The sequence below is a fragment of the Salmo salar genome, chromosome ssa16 (genome assembly GCF_905237065.1).
Source record: "Salmo salar chromosome ssa16, Ssal_v3.1, whole genome shotgun sequence".
Lineage (NCBI taxonomy): Eukaryota > Metazoa > Chordata > Actinopteri > Salmoniformes > Salmonidae > Salmo > Salmo salar.
Genome location: NC_059457.1, coordinates 70,825,973 through 70,848,822, shown reverse-complemented (window position 1 = coordinate 70,848,822; position 22,850 = coordinate 70,825,973). Strand labels below are relative to the sequence as shown.

Genomic DNA, 22,850 nt, shown 5'->3' with positions numbered 1-22,850 from the left:
CATTTTATCAACTAGTCTTTGAGATATTAGGCTACTAGGGTTCTTACTTTGCGTTTTGGTGTACTGAAAAATACTCTGACCGCCGAATGCCGCCCGAACAAGGAGAGGGACCGACTTCGGCGGAAGTCGTGACACCTCTTTATAAGCCCTCGACCTGACAGTCAAAGTGACCACAGGCATATGCAAAAAAATATATATAAAAAAATTCCAGACACATTACATTCTCCTCGAGTAAAAGGAGACAATTGAAGGTGTCTGGGATGTCATATTGTGACAAAATCTTTAGTTGTTTATCAGGCTGGCAGAGCATGTGACTGACCTCACTGTGCTCCTGAAACAATGTCAGCTATGTGACTGAGGTGGAGCTCATGGCTCCTGTCCCCTCTTGACATTTGGCTGTGACTCTGCTAATGTTTTCATTAGAGGGCTAGTGGTGAATGTGAGTGCCTTGCAGCAGCTTGACCCTTACAGCTCTGTGGTATTTAGGGTTACATCATGCCATAGTACTCAGTGGGTGTTGGGAGTTAGTTAGCCACTCAGTACACTGTAAATCTACTGCACTTCCTGATTATTCCAAGACTGAAAAAATAGTAATAACTGGGTAGGGAAAATTCGGAATAAATTGCCTCTATACACTTTTAAGGAATTGTGCTTGCTTCGGTCAAATGTTGATTTATTTAAAACTGTTCATTTAGTCAGATGGTATTGTTTTCTTACTAACCTCCATTTCACTGGTTTACATGTGATTGTACAGGACAGGAAACCGGTAGGAGTCTAGGGGGTGCACACACAAGCCAGAGTCAAAACTTCCCGAGTTACCTCTGACCTATTCAATAAACTGGCTCGAGTAAATAGTGCATTGAGATAACAAAGGCATGCGGGGAAACAGAGGAGGGAAAATGAGTTCATATTATACTTACTGACTCTATTTCCTCACCTATAGATAAGACTATTCACGATGGGGTCAGGGTGCAACGTTTTTCAGAAATGCTCATCAACATGGCCGCCACTGTTTAAAGATGGATAAGTTAAGATCTGTGTGCGTAGGTTGTAATAGTAGGGGGATTTTATTTATTTATTTAACCTTTATTTAACTAGGCAAGTCAGTTAAGAACAAATTCTTATTTACAATGATGGCCTACCAAAAAGGCAAAAGACCTCCTGCAGGGAACGAGGGCTGGGATTAAAGAAATTAAATATAAATATAGGACAAAACACACATCACTACAAGAGAGACAACACAACACTACATAAAGAGAGACCTAAGACAACAACATAGCAAGGCAGCAACACATGACAACACAGCATGGTAGCGACACATAACAACACAGCATGGTAGGAAATGTTGATTATTATTCTAAGACAGCCATTTAAAAATGATTGTGTGTGTGTCCATCTGATAGTGTGTGTGTCCATTCACAGATTTCAGTACATAAACATTAGTGCACACCAGATAAGTGACAAGCGATTTGTAACAAGGAAATGTGGCCAATGCAACACATTTATGAACGTATATATTTACTAACTAACTGGTGCAGGGAATCTCCACTGTTTAACCACCAAATAAGATTACATGATTACAGTCGATGTGGACATGTGTTCCTGGGCTTAATTTGATTAAACTCCTACTTGGTGAGTGACTGCTACTGTGTAAATTAAACTTTAGTATAGGGACAATGTCCATCGCCTGCCATAGTCCAGTCTGACCTTGTGTGATAGTGTTGAACCAAGCAGAGTTTCCAAACCGTAGACTTCTACTCCCTCAATGGTGCTACTTTGTCTCCAGAAATCACAGGCAAGGGTGTGTATTCATTAGTTGCATTCTGTTGCAAAACCTTTTGTCTGTTGCGTAATGCTTTGTAAAATAAACTTTACCGTTTGCTTTAGGTGTGATGGTGTGGGGATGCTTTGCTGGTGACACTGTCTGTGATTTATTTAGAAATCTTATCCAGCATGGCTACCACAGCATTCGGCAGCGATACAACATCCCATCTGGTTTGCGCTTAGTGGGACTATCAGTTGTTTTTCAACAGGACAATGACCCAACACACCTCCAGGCTGTGTAAGGGCTATTTGACCAAGAAGGAGAGTGATGGAGTGCTGCATCAGAGGAACTGGCCTCCACAATCACCCGATCTCAATCCAATTGAGATGGTTTGGGATTAGTTGGAACGCAGAGTAAAGGAAATGCAGCCAACAAGTGCTCAGCATATGTGAGAACTCCTTCAAGACCGTTGGAAAAGCATTCCCGGTGAAGCTGGTTGAGGGAATGCTAAGAGTGTACAAAGCTGTCATCAAGGCAAAGAGTGGCTACTTTGAAGAATCTAAAATATACAATATATTTTGATTTGTTTAACACTTTTTTGGTTACTACATGATTCCATATGTGTTATTTCATAGTTTTGATTTCTTCACTATTATTCTACTATGTAGAAAATAGTAAAAATAAAGAAAAGTCCTTGAATGAGTAGGTGTGTTCAAACTTTTGACTGGTACTGTACATGCATTTGTACAATACAAACTCTTGTTTTCATTTGGAGGAAAGGGTTTTTGTTGCAAAACGTTTTGCTAATGAATACACCTCAGATCAGTCCTCCCCATTTATGTGAATGCATTGTAGACACAGAAATCGGAATGGGTTACCTTCAGTAAAGTATCACCACACAGGACAACATGACTGACGATGCAAAGATGGCAGCACGCAGACCTATAAACCATACTGTATAGTCTCTAGTCCAAGATGGATGAGAAGGGTACAGTAACTAAGACTAGAAATGTTTTTACAAATTAAAGGGACTACGGAGGGTTCACCCAGTTGAAATAATGCCATAGGAGCCCTTAGGTTCCAGTAGGCTGTATAGTACAGTAGTGTATATGTGTAGACAGGACAGAGTCTGTGATGTCAGAGGGCTGGGCAGGGCCAGAAGGTGCAGTAGGCTGTCTGCTAAACAAGGATTACAGAGCAAAGGATCTCTCCCTCTCTCTAATTCTCTCCCACGATGGTGGTGAAATGACAGTCATGTTGATTGAAGATATCTCATTTCTGGACAGAGAGAGGTAAGGACATTGTCTATTTGAAACTGATTTGTGGATTTGATTGTTGTGTAACTGCTGGACAATATGTTGGGACAGGGCTTGGAGAGCACTAATCCGTCTCGCTCTTGGAGGAGTAAAGCCTATTCTGGTTGGCATTAGCCAGTTGACCAACATGGCCCAGGCATGGCTGCATTTAATTATGTGCTTGGTCTATTCTGAGTATATTTGCTCTATTCTAAAGAGAGAGAAAAAAATGTGAATTTAAGTGTTTAACCTATTCAATTAGATGCCCTGATTACCACTATCATTCAGTTTTGTATTGGTTTAAGAGGACAGGACAGAATGGCTATAAAGTAAAACGTGTTTTAGTTAAGTCATTTAGATGTTCACAGGAGCCCCCAGCATATTCTTCCACATTGAGTGGAGGGCAGGCATACCCAAAGTGTTGGAGTCCTAGAACTATAAAGCTTCCTAGCAACGCATTCCAGAGAGCAGCACTCACGTGTTACAGTATAGGAACGTGGTGACGAACATTTACTCACCGCTGCGGAGGAAGACATGCATTGTTGAACTCACTTCTTTAAATAGTCTGGGGTTGTCTGATATAAACTAGGGGTTTGACACTTTGCATGCTGGTGCTCAGTTTTGTCAACTACGCGTGCCACTAAACGTTTGTGTGCGTGAATATTAGGTCTCTCTTATTTGACGAACGTGTCCAGAAAAGCCGTTCCGATGTTGTCTCGTAAGTAGACTTCTGCTGTTGTAGTTTGTATTTTTAAACGGAAGGTAGTATAAAAGCACATGGAAGTGACATTAAAGCATTTCATTTCGAACTAGTGTGTCAAATACGCACTCAGTCAAAATCCAGTAATTGTCAGGTGGTCAAGTCTGGTGACAATTTCATATTAAAAACAATTTAAATGTATTTACTCTTGCTGTGTAAATCTTGTAGGATATGTCCATGTTTTTGTCTAAAAAACGGAGGACGACTGTGGTTTTAGATTTCACATCTACATAAACATTGTATAATTAACCGTACCTCCTGTACGTAAGTATTTTATGTCAAGCACTTGGACGTGTGAGTAGCCCCAGCTTTACAAGGTGATGAATGTTTTTATTTTTTTCAGAGACCATGAAGGGATGGGAAGGGTTTATCGGTTAGGCCCAGAGGGGCTCCTCTCAGGCATTTTAATGCCATCTCCAAAGTACTTTTAGAGTAGGAACAAGGCATTTCACACAGGTCCTCAGAGGTCAGGGCCAGGCAAGACTTAATCTGTGATAGACTATATATGCATAAGTATGTGGGCGCCCCCTTCAAATTTAGTGGATTTGGCTTTTTCAGGCACACCTGTTTTTGACAGGAGTATAAAATCGAGCATGCAGCCATGCAATCTCCATAGATAAACATTGGCAGTAGAATGGCCTTACTGAAGAGCTCAGTGACTTTCGATGTGGCACCTTCAAGGGATGCCACCTTTGCAACAAATCAGTTTGTCAAATTTCTGCCCTTCTAGAGCTGCCCTGGTCAACATTTAAGTGCTGTTATTGTGAAGTGGAAATGTCTAGGAGCAACAGCGGCTCAGCCGCGAAGTGGTAGGCCACACAAGTTTACACAATAGGATTGCTAAGTGCTGAAGCACATAGTGTGTAAAAATCGTCTGTCCTTGGTTGTAACCGAGGAATCTGGGTTTGGCGCATGCCAGGAGAAGGCTATCTGCCCCAATGCATAGTTCCAACTGTAATGTTTGGTGGAGGAAGAATAATGGTCTGGGGCTGTTTTTCATGGGCTAGGCCCCTTCATCGGTCCCCTTAGTTCCAGTGAAGGGAAATCTTAACGCTACAGCATACAATGACGTTCTAGAAGATGATGTGCTTCCAACTTTGTGGCAACAGTTTGGGGAAGGCCCTCTTCTGTTTCAGCATGGCCATGCCCTCGTGCACAAAGCAAGGTCCATACAGAAATGGTTTGTTGAGATTGGTGTGGAAGAACTTGACTGGCCTGCACAGAGCCCTGACCTCAACCCCATCAAACACCTTTGGGATAAATTGGAACGCCGACTACGAGCCAGGCCTAATCGCCCAACGTCAGTGCCCGACCTCACTAATGCTTTTGTGGCTGAATAGAAGCCAGTCCTCGCAGCAATGTTCCAACATGTAGTGGAAAGCCTTCCCAGAAGAGTGGAGGCTGTTATCGCAGCAAATAGGGGACCAACTCCATATTATTACCCTTGATTTTGGAACGAGATGTTGGACAAGCAGGTGTCCACATACTTTTGGCCATGCAGTGTAAGTCCTGTACCACGGTGACACTTTTAGTTGACTGTGACATCCGCTTCTCACAGGATGTCATCTCTTCTCCTCATGTTGACATTGTCCCTCTGTTAGGAGATTCACCTGAGATTCAGTCAAGTCTCAGACTTTGGTCGCGTCTAGACCCCTGGGGAAGGTCCATGGAGGAGAAGGAGGAGAACCCACTGGAGCGGGAGCATACTCTTGCAGTGGTTCTACCAGGAGGCCTGGAGAAAATGGCCACGGTACATGGGAGGTAAGAGGCATACAGCCAGAATGTTTCATTGGAGCCATACAAAGTCATGCTGTGTATTTGGAACGGATTGACTGAGTATGAAAAAAGTATGAAAATGGATGCACTCACTAATGTAAGTCGCTCTGGATAAGAGCGTCTGCTAAATGACTTAAATATAAATCGATTCCTTTTATATTTGAACACCATTAAAATGAGTTTTAAACCATGAATATATCTCTATACTGTGGACACATGTAGTACACCTGCACTGTGTTTGTATCTCTACAGTAAACCCGTGATGGACATACTGGTCACACTCTGTGCCCAGTACCACCTGAATCCATCTGACTTCACCATAGAACTCCAGTCAGCCAATAGAAATGACATCTCCTTCAAACCCAGCTCTCTGATTGGAGCCATGGAGCCTCACAGGATCCTACTGAAACCTAAAGGGGGAGAGGAGAAGATAAGGAGGCCGTACGTGCCAGAGGTAAATACTGACAAAATGCATCTGTACACACTAGCCAATCTCCAACCTAGGTCACTTTATGTACTGAAGGGATACTGTTTCCAATAGGTCACTGTACGTCTGCTGATCAACTACAAGAAGAACCATAAGGCCGTTGTGAGGGTCAATCCTAGAGTCCCTCTGGAGCAGCTCCTGCCTGCGGTGTGTGAGAAGTGTGAGTTTGACCTGGAGTCCACCATTTTACTGAGAGCCAACGACTCCGAAGGACCTTTAAACCTGAGCAGGTCCCTCGATGACTATGGACTAAGGGAACTATACGCCAAGGACATGGCAGGTGAGACATGTTTTTATGTTACTCCGCTTTTGAGTTTTGGTGGCGCTGGTAGTGATGACGTACTTGTTTCATACCGAAACTGTGTTTTGGAGACTGTCTACAGAATATTATTTACCCACTGAGTGCATAGTGTGCGTATACTGTAAATAGGAAAATGCTAACATGGATGTCTTTTTCTAATCTTGAACAGCTATGAAGTGGTTATCACTCTACCTCCCCCCGAGGGTACAGAACTTAACGAAAATGTCTGAAAATGCCCCAACATTTCGGCAATGAACACATTTCATTAGAATGCCAGTTCTCAATCATCTGTCGTTGCTATTTCTTTCCCCTAGAAGCACCTGTAGAACCCCCCCCCCTACCGAGTAAAGAGAAGAAGCAGAATGAGAAGGAGAACAGGGGATTGTTGGGATTATTCAGGAGAATTAAGAAGAAACCAGAAAAGGTACTTTATTTTACTGTCGTACGTAAGCAATGTGTAAGAAGTAGATTTTAGACCTTTTTGACTAGATCTGTGAATGCAGTTGTTTTTTTTCCCCCAGCCGTGCTAGATTTGAGTGTGTGGTAGGATTTCAGTGTACACTGACAAAGCTTTGTGATATGTGTTTTTTGCTGTGGTCTTCTTCTAAAGGGTCTCTCAGTGAGTGCCCCGGCCTCACGTGGTCTGAAAAACCAGCGGGTGGCCGGCAACAGCATGAACTCCCTGGGTGTCCACTCCTCCAACACCCTGCCCATGGACAACACCATGGACAAGAAAAGACAGGCACCCATGCCCCCCATGGCAGGCTCCCAAAGCGTCCCTGCTAACCTCCATGTCCAGCCGGTGAGTGACAGGTGATTAGGGAGTAGGATTTAGGGCTGTCTCTCGATACTCTTTCATGGTTTCCTTCGCTTTGTTAAGCCTGCACGAAACACAGCCCTTATTTTAAGTGGTTCTAAAATCCCCTATTGGAAAAACGATTGGAACCATTTCCTTGTTTGACAGCAAGGTTTTTATGGGTATTATTACACCGCTTTGGGGCTCTATATGTGAAAGGACAGGGGAGCCTTCCACCATATTGACTTCACCTGATTTGATTGCCTGATTATGCCCTGCGAGTTTAGTGGTTATAGAGAAAAGGAAGCATGTCAATACTATTGAGACTCAGCCGTGGACTTTAGACTTTAACTAGTGGTTCCAAATCATTGTTCCCTGACCACAGTGAGAATGTATGGTAGATTTAAAGGATCCTGGGTTAAACCAGTATTTGTTTCTGGTGTTTTCCAGTTGACATCTAGGAAGAAGAGGAGAGCCCCCCCGCCACCCCCCTGTGCCCCCCCACCACCATCCTCCTGTCTTAACACCCACAAAGGACCACCCCAGGACACTGAGATCAAAGGTCAGTCATATTGAATCACTAGTTGACTTGTAATCTGAATGGTCTCTCACTGTTGTAAAATTGAGTTAGATCAGGGATTGGCAACTTTGATGGGAATTTAAAACAGAATTTATCATGATGGGTCTGCATACCCAAATCATACACCCTCCCCACCTTGCGAGCAACATTTTAGCGGCCCGACTCATGACCGCAAAGTTAAACAATTTACGTTTTGAAGTTCATTTCCTGCAATTCTGCGATTTTTGCCATGGGACAGAGAGAGAAATGAAGTTTTACCACATTTCCTGCAATTCTACACATTTTGCCATAGGGTGGAGGCAAATGTTTTTTTTATATGATAACTGATGATCAGTGGGCCCCACCCCAGTCAGTAATTCCACCATGCTTACAACAAGTTTATATGGCTAGCTGCTAGACTAATTTACCAATAAACAAAATAATATGCTGATGTGGGCTAATTGAGTGACTGCTGATGCACAAACGCATTTCGAAATTGCACCTTGTGTATTCTATTATTATTCTAACTCTCAACAGTAAGTTGAAACCCCGACTGAGTTCCTTTTTTGAAGTAGTTCCGCGGACCTACAAAAAGGGGGCGGCTCATGGGCTGCCAGTTGCCCATCCCTGAGTTAAGAGGGTAGGCTCATGTAGAATCACGTGCTGCATATGGTGTCTCACCTGTCCTCTAGTGGTCAATATTTTAGTGGGCTCTTCCTGTTGACTTATTTCCCTGTCTGACTGGTTGTCCTGCTTGGCTGTTGGTTCTCCTTGGCAGTGGTGTTCATCTTTAGGCTGTTTAATCACAGATTAGGGCTCCCAGTAGGCGGTACTTTTCAATCCTGGTACCTGAGCAGGATTGTAGACCACTGTTCTAAGCAGTGTCCCTTCTTTCTCCCCTGCAGACGGCGAGTGAGAGCTGCCACCTCCTTTCCTCCTCCTCCTTCCTCTGTGCTGCTCCTCCTGCTCCTTCTGTTCCACTCTCCTCTTGTCCCCGTGGTGAACGATTCTTCCTTCTCTCCACCATGTTGGTTTTTGAACTGTCATGTTTGTCACTCGGTAGTCTTTATAAGCTCTTTATTTTATTTATGTTGTATTTGTTTATTTTGTTTGCTTTTACCGCCTGTGTAACCTTTTTGTTTCCTTTCTCTGGGTTTAGATGGTAGGTTTCTCAGTACAGTAACACAGATTTAGTTCCTGCCATATCATAACTGTGCCTTCTGAAGAGACGCTTCATACGATACACACCTCAGTGTAAATGACGTACAATACTTCACAAGTTTACTTTTGAATTAAACCATGAAGGGATTAGGTTTTATTGTCTCAAACGTGTTTTTTCTGTTTTCTTTGTTGTTTTTCTGTTCCTCAATTGACATGTTTTCTTCCATTCACCTCTTTCTTTTCAATCATAGTTTAAACTACGTCTGTTGAGGAGATAATGTTTTCTAAGTCAGACACAGGTTGCTATTCCTTGTGCAAATGTATTCATTCGATTTTAATAAAGTGCTTTGATTAACTTGTTTTGTCAAACTGGGCTGTCTGTATTGTCTAAAATGAGTTACAACCACCTTAGTACTCATTTCAATCTAATCTACAATCATCTTTGCACCCTTACTTCCTATATTGCAATCCTCAGTTACTCAAACCACCAGCCACTCTCTATTCTAGGTTAACCTAACATCCTAACAGTTTCTCTGTCTTTACAGGGAATGGAGTATCACTTTACACACTGGAGGAGATGGGAGAGTGTGAGGAGGACCTGGACTCCCCATCCTCATCCCCAAACGTCTCCAGCCCTTTGACTCAGCCCCGAGTGCCCCCCACTCCCCCTTCTACCCCGTCCACTACCTCTCGTCCCTCTAGCACCTTTCCACCCTCCAATCCCTACCATCCCTCTCCTCTCTGCCCTCCCTCCCCTCCCATCCTAGGGGAGACGCTAACCCCTTTCCTGCTTTGTCAAACCAGGGCCAACCTCAAGCATCCTTCGTTCCCAACCCTAAGACCCGTCAACTCCACCAATGGAGGCTCCCCTGTGTCCTTGACACAGTCGGGTGGAAGTAAGGGTTTCAGCCCCCTCACTTTACTCCAACTCAAGGCCAAGGCCCCTGGTGAGGCTTGGAGGAGTCCCGGTCTGAGGGAGGGGTTGACCACCTTCACCGTGGTGCCCCGAGGGCAGTCCCTGATGGGGCAGAGGGGCTTGGAGGCGGACCCGACCCTGGCGACGACCCAGGCCTTAGACCCAGCACAAACCATTGATGAACCCTCTAATGGTGTTGCTGAGCCTGGGTTGGAGCACCACCGGACAATGAAGAAGACACCTGTATTGCTGGAGAGGTCAGCGGTTGAGGGATCCACCCCAGAGCCTGATATGGATTCTAAACTTTCTCCTCCAGGGTTTCCAGAAGGTTCTACTGACTGGGTCATCAGTCCTCCAACTGTGTCTAGTCCTAGCGAGCTTTACCAGACCGCACCAAATTCACCAGTGGGAGTCAAGCAGGAGAGTTCAGAGATCGAGGCCCAGGAGGAGTCCAAATCACCCACAGACAGTCTAGATTCAGAACTACAGAAAAGTCTAGAGGTAGAAGTCCCAGAGGAGTCAGATTCACTCTCAGAGATACCCAACCCATACGCAGCTGACCTGTTGGCCCACACCAATGGAATACCTGGAGATGAGGTGACCTCAACTCCTGAACTACTAGAGAGCAGAGGATCGTTCCGGAAGCTCAGTCTGGTGATGGACGCCGAAGAGGACCGTTTCTGTTTCCCTCCTCCCCCTCCCCCTGTGTGCTATGATAAGGAGGTGGAGGAGACGGAGCCGACCCAGTTACGATTGAGGCCTCCTGGGGGAAGAAATCACCGCCCTCCCTCTTATCCTCCCCCTTCTCTTCCTACGCTGAGTCGTACCTTCTGTGAACCAGCAGAGGGAGACAATCAGACAAACGCCTCTTCTTCACCCAAACCCTACGTGCCTGCAGCCAAAGCCCTGGCCAGAAAAACCGCCATCCCCTCCTGCTTTGCCCAGGCTGTGGCTCTAGCCGTCCGTAAGTCGCAGTCCGCCCGAAGGCCAGCACCAGACTTGCTTCCCCCCTGTTCCTCCCGTTCCGGCTCCTCACCCTCCTCCGCCTTACCGCTAACCAATGCGGTGAGTGATGATTTTGACCTGCGCTGACACAGTGATGACATGCTGGCAAAATTTGCCAGTGTAGCAACTGGATTGGACCCACAGCTGAACCATTGGTTACCCCTATCGTACTACGATGTGGTTGCTTCTATACATAAAGTTGCCATTCTTAACTTTCATGATCTCTCTCTGTGAACCTCACATGTTCCACAGGTGAACTCTTTACACCAGTGGAGGCTGGTGGGAGTGGAATGGAATGGAGTCAAACATGGTTTCCATGTGTTTGATACCATTCCATTCCTCCTCCTATAGCTCATCCCACCAGCCTCCACTCCTTTACACAGGAACAAAGGGAAGGGCATATCTTTATGTAAGTGTGTACATTCTACAGTGGGATTTTTTTCTCTCTGGAAAGATGTCATTTGTTACATTAAATGGCGACATACGCCTTTCTAAACAATCCTGCCAGGCTGGTATTCTTCTCAGACACCTTGGTGTTTGTCTGTTATCTTCATGTGTATGTGGTATATGGCCCTGTAGAATACCTCTGTGCTCACACTCTGTGTGACCTGGTGGAGGAAGGACCTAATCTAAACTGGTGATATTTGTGTCTCTTGTCCTACAGGGGCCATAATGGCTTCTTAGTAAATCTGTGAATGGAAGTTCCTGTTTAGGGTGAGGCAACTGCAGTGAAGTAGAGCCGGCCACCACATAGTCACACGACCTCCAAATGGACCCCACTTAGAGATTGACTGACAAATTCCAAAGGAGCCCAGGCCCCTTGTTTTGCACTGGGAGTCAGCACGTTATAAAAACAAGACTTCATCCAAGAGTTTGGTTAGTGTACAGGTCATTTTATGTTCACTGAATGTTTGTTTTTTGTATCATGCTACTTGTATTATTTGGAGGCAGTGCTGCCTTATGTTATTAAGATGTTTGACTTATGTGAAGATGCATTTCTTATTTGACCTTGGTAGTACAGTATTTATGGGATCTACATTTTTGTACATGGAGTTTCCTGTTGACTCATTTGTGTTGAAATGTGCCAAAACCGAGATTAAATAATATGTAATCTCTTATCTTTTTCCTTTTTTTTGTCGGTCAAGGACAGAGCTCTGAAATATGACGACTTAAAATGTTACATCTCGTTCTGTACGTATCACACCTTTGAGTGGATAATTCTATTTTTTCCCCCAGACATGCATTATATATATGTGTATATATATATGTATATGATAAGCCATAATCAACTAAAGTGTTGCTTTCTTTTACCACTGGAGGGCAGGAGCACACTTCACAGTTAACTCGTGTACAGAACCACTGAGTGAGCTGTTTTGTGATCCACACTTGATAAATGATTAGCATTGACATATCCAGATATTTAAGAAGAGCATTAATTATCATTTGTTTTCTTTGTCTTTACTGGTTCTACTTTTTTTTAATGCGTTAGTGTGTTTCAGTTCAAGCCTTGTTATATTGTCCATTTATTGAGTTATGGTTGGTATTTCACAAGGATATGCTACAGGGAGCTATGTTTAGAACATTGCAGGAAGATATGTAATGTTAAATCTACATGATGTGAAAAATGTCCTTGTTATGCATTCTGTTGTTCAGAGTGCAACACTACAGAATAAACTGAGAATATACCGTGTTAAATCTTGTACTGTTAACATATTGTACCCCTGCCCGAAGGCTGCACTGCGTAACAGTATGCATGGGTGCTGAGTGCGTCCACAGTATATTGATTTAGCTCTGGCCTTCGAGAGAGACAGCCGCCAAGCAGCAGTTGCTACATACAGTCAGACCTAGCCAGAGCAGATGCAGCCTGTGGTTAAAGCCTCTTACTACCATACCAGGGCAGAGCGCTGGGATACACTCCTCTCCTCCAGCTTCATCCTTTTCACCACCTGAGGGGGGGGTGGTGACGGGGGGTGACCTCTGACCCTATCGTGTTTCCACGGTGATCCCCCGGAGGACGTGTCCTGGCCCTCAAGGGCAGCGGCGATGTCATGCGGCCGTTGTCATGGAGAATGCCATTATCGCCCCTAAGGGAGGGTCACGTCTCAAAGGTAGAGAGACACACACCCACACACACATACTGAAGCTGCCTAAAGACATCCAGTACAAGTGACAACTCTGGCATTCTCCTTCTTGCGATGAAAGGTTGCATTTCAACCTGGGCTATGATGTTATACACTACATGGCCAAAGTATGTGGACACCTGCTTGTTGAACATCTCATTCTAAACTCATGGGCATTAATATGGAGTTGGCCTCTCCCTTTGCTGCTATAACAGCCTCCACTCTTCTGGGAAGGCTTTGCGCTAGATGTTGGAACATTGCTGCGGGGACTTGCTTCAATTCAGCCACGAGTATTAGTGAGATTGGGCACTGATGTTGGGCGGTTAGGCCTGGCTCGCAGTCGGTGTTCCAATTCATCCCAAAGGTGTTCGATGGGGTTGAGGTCAGGGCTCTGTGCAGGCCAGTCAAGTTCTTCCACACCGATCTTGACAAAACATTTCTGTATAGAACTCGCTTTGCGCACGAGGGCATGGTCATGCTGAAACAGGAAAGGGCCTTCCCCCAAACTGTTGCCTGGAAGTTGGAAGCACAGAATTGTTTAGAATGTCTTTGTATGCTGTAGCGTTAAGATTTCCCTTCACTGGAACTAAGGGGCCTAGCCCGAACCATGCAGAACAGCCCCAGACCGTTATTTCTCCTTCACCAAATTTTACAGTTAGCACTATACATTCGGGCAGGAAGCGTTCTCCTGGCATCCGCCTAACCCAGATTTGTCTGTCGGACTGCCAGATGGTGAAGCGTGATTCATCACTCCAGAGAACGTGTTTCTACTGCTCCAGTCCAATGGCGACTAGCTTTACACCGCTCCAGCCAACGATTGGCATTGTGCATGGGCTTGTGTGTGGCTGCTCAGCCATGGAAACCCATTTCATGAAGCTCCTGACGAACAGTTCTTGTGCTAACGTTGCTTCCAGAGGCAGTTTGGAGCTAGGTTGTGAGTGTTGCAACCAAGGACAGACGATTTTTATGCGCTTCAGCACTGCGGCCCCGTTCTGTAAGCTTGTGTGGCCTACCACTTAGCGGCAGAGCTGTTGTTACTCCTAGACGTTTCCACTTCACCTTCACAATAACAGCACTTATAGTTGATCAGGGCAGAAATTTGACAAACTGACTTGTTGGAAAGGTGGCATCCTATGACGGTGCCACGTTGAAAGTCACTGAGCACTTCAGTAAGGACATTCTACTTCCAATGTTTGTCTATGGAGATTGCATGACTGTGTGCTTGACTTTATACACCTGTCAGCAACAGGTGTGGCTGAAATAGCCGAATCAACTCATTTGAAGGGGTGTCCACATACGTTTGTATATATAGTGTATCTTGTCAGATGCTTATGCAGATGTTTAAAGCATGAGGGGAAACCTTTGAGATTACAACGTACTGTAAATGTAGGATCATATTGTGTCAGTCACAAGATTTAATTAATAAAGCCTTTGATTAAGCAGGGCCTTTTAGATCAAATTAAATCAAGCTTTATTTATACAGCACATTTCAGACATGAATGCAACACAATGCACTTCACAGGAAAAAACATTCATTAAAAACTGAAATGGGAGGATTAAGAAAAATAATAACAAAGACTGAACAACTAAAATGCACCCATAGGAAAAGCAAAACTAAAAAGATCTCTTTTAAATTATGTCCACAGTTTCAGCCCCCCTCAGGTTCTCTGGCAGGCTATTCCAGAGGCTGGGGGCATAATAACTACAAAACTGCCTCTCCATACTTCTTGGTCCTAGGCTTTGGGGACAGAGGACCTGAGGGACCTACTGGGTACATAACTTAAAAGCATGTCTGACATGTATTGGGGTGCACAATTGTGGATTGATTTAAAAACCCTCTTGAATAATCTTTAAATTACTTCTGGCACTCACAGGCAGCCAGTGCAGTGACTGATGTGATGTGTGCTCTACGTCTGGTCTTGGTCAGTACCCGTGCTGCAGCGTTCTGTATGTTTTGCAGTTGACCAATGGCTTTCTTGGGCATACCAGACAGGAGAGCATTGCAGTAGTCTGCTTGTAATAAAAGCATGGAGAGAGTTTCTCTGTATCAGCCTGAGAGAGAAACAGCCACACCTTGGAAATATTCCTCAGGTGGTAAAAAGTTATTTTGGTCACATTCCTAATGTGTGATTTGAAATTGAGTTCAGAATCTAAAATGACACCTAGGTTTTTTACCTGGTGTTTTATCTTTATTGCCCGTATATTAAAATGTGAGCCAAATTTTCTGTAATAATTGGCTCTAATAATAAGTACCTCAGTCTTGTCTTGATTTAGCTGGAGGACGTTGTGAGCCATCCAAGTATTTATATCACTAATACAGTCTAATAATTTATCTGTGGAGCTAAAATTCTCTGGTGACACAGAAATGTAAAGTTGTGTATCATCTGCATAGCAGTGAAAATCAATTCTGTGCTTTCTGATAATGCTGCCAAGGGGTAACATATCCTGTATAAACTGAACAGTACCAGACCCAAAACCAAACCTTTTCGATTGCCACGTGATATCTACTTCCTCTGAGTTATGTTCACCAAGAGCGACAAAGATGAAGAGGCTGTTTTGTGTTGATGCGGAGGCCTTACTGTGGGGCGGTAGCGGGAGAGCCAGACACAGCCTGTTTTATGTCAACCTGAGACTGCCTTGAACACCACTACTAAGTCAAGCACCATTGTTGTGTTACTACTTCACACTTTGATTTGGTTACTGGTCAAAGAGGGGTCTGGACTTCTTATCATATCCATCGACATGAATTGAACAACCTTTTACATTTTCAAATCAAATAAATCATTCATTTTTATGATTATTTATTATCTTGTTTTCTTTTTCCTCTGCAATTCTCACTGTCAAAAATACAAGCAAAAGCCTGGATGGAGTGAAGGAGTCGCTTTACGTCAATGGTTCAAATGATCTCGATCGTTTACTGATCTCAAACTCACATCAGAGTGCTCCCTTCACATAGGGAAGAGCAGGAAGCCACTGAAGGTGCTGTAGTTACTCGACTTTTCATCATAGAGCTCCTGATTTACCGGGAGACGCATGTAGACCACATCCCCGGCCTCCAGCTCTAGAGTCAATGCATTAGACAAGAACCTATTATGTCCATTGTCATTGTCCTGGTGATTGAACATGACACTCTTATCGTTACGGTAAATATAGGCACCTATGGACTGTGGACCCTTGAGACCCATGGCAGTGAATCTGATGTAGTAGAGTCCTCTCACTGGTGCTGTGAAGACACCTGCATCAGAGGAGAGTAAAATAAGTTAATAGACTGTCACAGACACTTAGCGACGCTGGAATCGCTGGTTGTCTACATGTTTCTATATGGGATAAAGATAACACAATCACAATGCATGCGTACACCTGTCTGATAGCAGATGTCTAATGTGAACATGATCTGATCCCAGGTCACATTTGAATACAAGGTGAAAAGGGGGTCTTAGTGTGTTCAGTACCTGTATTTGGGTTGTAGGCCTTGCCGATGTTGGTGATGACCCTTCTGTATACTAGTGTGGTGATACTATTAAAGAGTCCTACATATGCATCATTAGTCAAACCAGCAGAGAAGGCCACCTTTGGTCTGTCTATGAACACAGAGGAGGGAATTAAAAGCACTGATTGAAGACAAATACAAACATGGTAAAATGCATAATATGATCCTGATGAAGACAAAAATCACCTAAAAAAAACATGGAAATGAAATCCTAACAAAAGGTTTAAGTGAAAAACAAAGACGCAATCTGCAACATTTATCATATTACAAACGCATTCGGGCCATGAAGCAAAAAATAAAACGCGCTTTGATTCGCCAACAGCCCAACAGCCATTCCATTAGATTACAAGGATGTGCAGTTGTAGGCCTACATTATATGCTCCATGGAGTTTACCTGCATTCTCTCTCCTCAGCTCCTCCACCATCCCCTCGCTGGCATTCAGTCTGGCCTCTAAGGCTACCATTACAAAAAGACAGATTAGTAAACTGATGCTTAAACTCTCTGTTTTAAGCAGAATGATTTCATATATCCAGGCTGCATCACATCCGGCCGTGATTGGGAGTCCCATAGGGTGGCGCACAATTGGCTCAGCGGTGTCTGAGTTTGGCCGGGGTAATTGTAAATAAGAATTTGATCTTAACTGGCTTACCTAGTTAAATAAAGGTTAAATAAAAAAAAAAAAATATATATGCGACTGAACTCAGGAAGGTGAGCTTATGTCCAATTTTCAAGATTGTCTTTCTTTTACATTTTATAAAAGTACAGACTCAGCTTCAAAACGGCATATAATATGATATAATTAAGTTATGCTTCTTTGAAATTTGATAAACCTGTTATTACATTTTGGAGACAAGTAGGAGGAAAAAGTGCCCTTGAATGATTTTCACACTTTCTAGAGGGCTCTTTTTTTGTTTACGCCTATTCAGCATTGTTCACACCTTCTTAAGCCTTCTTAACCCATCTTTTTAAGAATTCACATGTAAACGAATGAGTCAGCATGGCATCGTCCTCCAGGAGGTAGTCTCTCTCTATTATCCCCCTCCTTTATCTCAAACATGGCATCCTGCCTTTCTCCCTACATAGCTCAGTGCTTTCTCTTTGGCAAAACTAGGGTCATAATTTAACAGATCCCAGACACGTTTGTAATTAAGGCATATGAAAGTTCAGAGAAGTTAGGAAATGGCAACAAACGCCTACGATCCGGAATCCGGGTCACATTTATTTACCTGTGTTCCCATTCTCACTGTCTGTCACTCTGGCCTCCAGGGCTAAAATAGCATGGGAAACAGTCATGAAAAGTGAGTTCATATGAGAAATAAGCATAAATAAACTGTCTATAAACAATTTCATAGACAATTTTACAAATACAGTTGAATTCATGACCCTTTCTTTCTAATGATAAACAACTGATGTTGGTGGACAAATTACATTACCTGCATGCATTCTCTTCAGCTCCTCCACCTCCCTTTCACTGGCACTCAGTCTGGTGCCCATGGCTAGAATTATGAGAAAATGTAAGATCGTGATCCTCCTCTGAACTAACCTCATTATAACAAATTAATTTGTATTAAAAAACAAAACAGGCCTCTACCTGTGTTCTGTTCTTTCAAGTCCTCCACCTCTCTCTCAATTAATTTGTAATTTATTTATTTTTACTTCAGTTTATTTTAGTAAATACTTTAACAATTTTCTTAAAACGACATTGTTGGTTAAGGGCTTGTAAGTACGCATTTCACTGTAAGGTCTGTTGTATTCGGCGCATGTGACAAATAAAATTTGCTTTGATTTTTGATATGACTCAGTCTGGCCCCCATAGCTGGATTTATAGAAACAAAACAATTCTCACAAACATGTTGATCCTCCACTGAAACGACGTCATAATGAACCAAAATCCATAAATACCTGCATTCTCACTCTCCAGTCTGGCCTCAGCTCCTCCGCGCCTTTTTTCTCTCCACCTTCTTCCCACGTGTTTCTCCATGTTCCTCAGCTTCTCTCTCTGCTCCAAAACCATGGTTCCCAAGTTATCCACCATGTCTCTAAGCTCCTCTACCTCACCCCAGATATTGGGGGTTGTGGTGGTCTGGCCGGTCGTCTGTTTGCTAGTCGTCTCTGTATCTTCAGTCCCGCGGCTCTCTACCAAACTCTCTCTGTCCCCTCCACTTTCTCCCTGAGCCCATGTCCCAGACTGACAGAACAGCAACACCAGCAGAGCTACAGCAACCCTCATTCTGAAATGACACTTCTTCAGAAATAATGCAGCCTGTGAGGCTCACTCCAGGCAAAAAGTAGTGAACCACTGCCTGAGAAGTGTTTCACATGTTTCTGACGTAATGTGTACAAAATAATGTCAAGGATCCCTGCTGAAGAATTCAAGGTGAGCTGGCTGCCTTTTTAATCTGAGACACTGCAAGGTTGTGGTAGAACAGAACCTGTTATTTGGTTGAAGGTCTTTCTTTATCTCCATAAGGTACGGTGTGTCGACGTTTGTGTTTATCTATTTACATAGTACTAATACTGTGACAGATCACACACAATGCACGAATGCATGCTGTAGACACACAGAGGAACTGATTACACATTCACAAGTAACACAGTCACATAATAATGACATTTTCTTTTACAGACATGCACGCACACACACACGCACACACACCACACACACACACACACACACACACACACACACACACACACACACACACACACACACACACACACACACACACACACACACACACACACACACACACACACAAACTGTTGAATCCTGTCAAATCAATTGAGCAGCCCACACAACTACCAGTAATCAGTACTTCCCATGAATTTATTCAGTCATCTGTTCATTCGTTTTCATCTGTATATTCTACCTTTGAATGTATATATTTAGTTTAGTTTTACAAGGTGCCTCACGGCTGGAATATATACTGTAGTAGTAGGATGATATGCTCGTCATAAATAAGCCTATAGGGGTGCTTGTGGTTGGAGTGTGTGTGTGTGTGTTCACGGAGTAGCTTTCGCTAGGATTGGAATAGGCAATCGATGAATAACCCAAAGCGTTGTTCTCCTGGACACACTGACTGACTAGCTGGTGGGGGAGAGGAGCTGAACAGTACTCGACAGCTTCACCTGGGGACTGACAGCCCCCCCACAGTCCGATAGAGATGCAGGAAAGAGAACGTTAGCAGCGCCTGAGGGGCTGTTGTGTTGGGAAACAAAATGCGGGGGAGATGATATTTGACCTTTGACCTGGACCATGTATTCAGCTGATCTCTTCTACTTTGGAAGAATAGGAAATCAGTGGGTTCCATGTAATTGATATTGTCAGATTCTTGTAGTTGTGCTTTTTGGATGAGGATATGGGGTAACCTGGTTAAATGTTAGGGATATGATACTGGCGATTGTTTTTTATGATGTGGCAAATAGCCAGGGCAAACAAAGACAGAGCAAGAGGGATGTGCTTGTATTCAAGATTACCATTTATTTGAGTTGTGTCAGATTGATGCCAGCTATATAACAGTAAAAGAGAGAGAGAGGGAGAGAGACAGAGAGAAAGTGTGTGTATGTATTTTGTAAGCAAAACTTTACAGCTATGCACAGGAGCATTCGTTTTAGTAATTTCATCAGTATTATTATTCAAAGTCATTCATTTAGATATTTTAAACAGGAGAGTACTAATAGCATGATTTTTTAAAGTATGTTTTTTATATACCAGTTGGCTATAGTGAGTGTAATAATACAGTAGTGAATAGGAGATGAACAAGGCTACTGAACAAGGCTACTGAAAAAGGATACTAAACAAGGCTACCGTTTGTATAAACACTTTTCTGATTTATTTTTATTCAACACAAGTAGTATAATCTTATTTAGATGGGTCTGAGGTTCTGCACAAATCAATGACTGCATCATGAGGTTCAACAATTATATTATTTTATACACATCAAATATGTGGATGTTTGGTATGAATTTTCCGTTTAGATTTTCTTTGGTTGATCTGAACGTAGTGTACAAGTGGTCTGGTAAAAGAGAAAGTATGTTTCTAAATTCATTCACTTGTTTCGTGTGTATAGATGACATAACAAACCAGAACTGACAGTAACCACCAACCCAAGTACTGCCTTGATATAAAGAACAATGGTTATCGGCTTACTGCCACAACAACCAATAATCATTATATAACAACCATAAAATACGGTTTAATAGATCGCGACAAGCCGTTTCAGCCCGTCATTTTCTTACTTTTGCAAGTCTCCGAGTCTCTCTGAGGGAAAAATGTATTTTTGTGACAATGGCTTTGTGTCAAATTCTCCAAATTCAATCCGCTGACAAATGTACACAATTTCCCATATGCATTTTTCATTGGCCTTTCCTTTGATTTAATACCGGCCTCTAAAATAGTCAGATTATGTAGATGATCAGATGAGGAAATTATTCAATCCATCCTGGTTTCACACAGAAAGTCATTTGATCTGTCACTAACTGTATACTTGGAGTCATTATAGTGGAATTATTCATAAACATATTGTCTGTGTTATTCATTCTTGTTTAAACTGTATTGTTAGACTTTGAGTCTGACTGTAGTCCTAAATGATAGTGCAGTATTATTATATAACCACTAGGGGGCAGAGTAATCACTATTTAAGAGTCAGGGTTGTGGAACAACACTCAAGAGATTGTTGACTGGGATATAAAGGATAGAACCTCATAATCATGACAGCACAGTTGGATATCTTCATCACTGTTTAGTATCATATTGACGATGGTCAGTATCTGTGTCCTCAACACTCACCGTTAAGAAGATGCAGGTGAAAACGGTTTTAATATTGCCGGAGGAGACTCAATTAAAATATGTTTATGGGGATTTGATGGAATGATATTTACTTTATTTATGATATTACATTAGATGTGTCGTTTTTATTTTTTCAAAAAAAAATTGCTATCAATTTGATTCATCTGATAAATAAAAGCCAAATTGAAGAGTAGCTGCAAACACAAAATGTGCTAAGTCAACGTGCAAACGACAAATCCTACAGTGCGTGTACACCTCTAATGGCGGAATTTAAAATGGCTAAAGTTAATATTTCTATGACTTTACCTACGACTGCTCTCCTTTTAGTTCACCTGGAAGTTCCTTTTACAATATCACATCAATGTTTTGGAACCATATTCAAAGCAACACAATTACACTCACCAGAGAAAACACACCAACAATGTATTTTACATTTGACAGCTGAATGAAAAACTTAATCATTCCATTTCATCCCTACCATTGACAGAAATGATGGATGATAGGTAAAATATCCCAAATACAAAACATCTCATAAATATCTGCCTGTCACTATTAATAATTCATTTCCTTTTCTTTGATACAAAAAAAAAAACCAGAACAACAAGCGTAACAACAACAGGGATAATATATGCAGTAAAAAGCTCATTGTCTGACGGAGGAGTGAAGAGACAAGTGAAATGTGCACTGGAGTGAAACACGAGAGATCCCCGAAAGGGTGAGGCTCAATGTCACTCTGCACGGAGCACAGGCAGCGCAGGCAGACAGGCAGGCTGGCAGGAAGCAAAACAAACCTCCCCCCAAATGAGTCTCGCAGCTCAATTAGAAGAATTATGACTGGAAGTATTATGACTGGAAGTATTATGACTGGAAGTATTATGACTGTGTTATGAGATAATGAAGAAAAAATACTTTAGCCAGTTGAAGATTTGCTCCATAGAAAGACATGTTATAAGCCTTGTAAAAAGAGAATCATAAAGGATGCTTATAACAAGTTATAAAGCATTATACCTGTCTGTTACACATTTCCCCCACGGTTAAAAAGCAATAATCCAATGTATTTTCTTGATGTGTGTTTGAGAGCATAATGGAGTGAAAATGTACAAGGTTACCTTATGTTTCTTTGCATTGGATGTACAGATGTGTGTATTCTATATGCTGCATTTGTCCTTTGTATACCTGGGCTGTCAGTTGCTAAACATCCTTCAACCCTAAACAAGTCGAGGCACAATACCTCCTTGCTTCAGGTGTCTCTCTTTGGCCAGACCTTGTGATGCTTACCAAAAGGGTGTCCTTCGTCTGAAAGATTCATAGAAGAATGCATGCCAACTTATTCTGTTTATTAAAGAAGAAGCACAACACATTACTGCCTTAGACCCTTTAGACTAACCTACTCACTCATTCCATCTGAAGATAAACCATTAACCAACCGAAACACATTGGTTTCTGGGAAATAAAGAGTGAAAACATGGAGCTACCATGAAAACCCTTTCACCCTTTCACTTCCTTCTTTAGAATCACAATACGGTTGAAGCACAGCATTCACCTCTGTTTTTCCGACAGCTAAAATCTTAGTTGTTTACCTTGCTTCACTGCAAGGCTTTCTCTCTCCCAAGGCTAAAACCGAAGCAT

At 42.8% G+C, this 22,850-nt stretch overlaps 2 protein-coding genes across 3 annotated transcripts; one reads left to right on the top strand and one right to left on the bottom strand.

The window, feature by feature from the left end:
* Positions 1–2,900: 2,900 nt before the first annotated feature.
* Positions 2,901–12,516, top strand: LOC106574563 (nascent polypeptide-associated complex subunit alpha, muscle-specific form). Of its 2 annotated transcripts, none has more exons than XM_014150545.2 (8): positions 2,901–3,057; positions 5,422–5,581; positions 5,849–6,050; positions 6,138–6,363; positions 6,699–6,808; positions 6,995–7,186; positions 7,631–7,742; positions 9,446–12,516. In XM_014150545.2, the coding sequence occupies exons 2-8, from the start codon at positions 5,487–5,489 to the stop codon at positions 10,906–10,908; spliced, it is 2,400 nt and encodes a 799-aa protein (XP_014006020.2). In that variant the 5' UTR covers positions 2,901–3,057; positions 5,422–5,486; the 3' UTR covers positions 10,909–12,516. The 2 variants fall into 2 exon arrangements, with proteins under 2 accessions (XP_014006020.2, XP_014006019.2); XM_014150544.2 differs by lacking the exon at positions 2,901–3,057 and adding an exon at positions 3,518–3,778.
* A 3,247-nt stretch (positions 12,517–15,763) lies between these two features.
* Positions 15,764–16,895, bottom strand: LOC106574581 (complement C1q-like protein 2). Its single transcript, XM_045696705.1, has 3 exons — positions 16,826–16,895; positions 16,394–16,522; positions 15,764–16,176 (listed from the first exon to the last, which is right to left on the bottom strand). Exons 1-3 carry the CDS (start codon positions 16,893–16,895, stop codon positions 15,890–15,892), a joined length of 486 nt encoding a protein of 161 aa, XP_045552661.1. The 3' UTR covers positions 15,764–15,889.
* Positions 16,896–22,850: the final 5,955 nt, after the last annotated feature.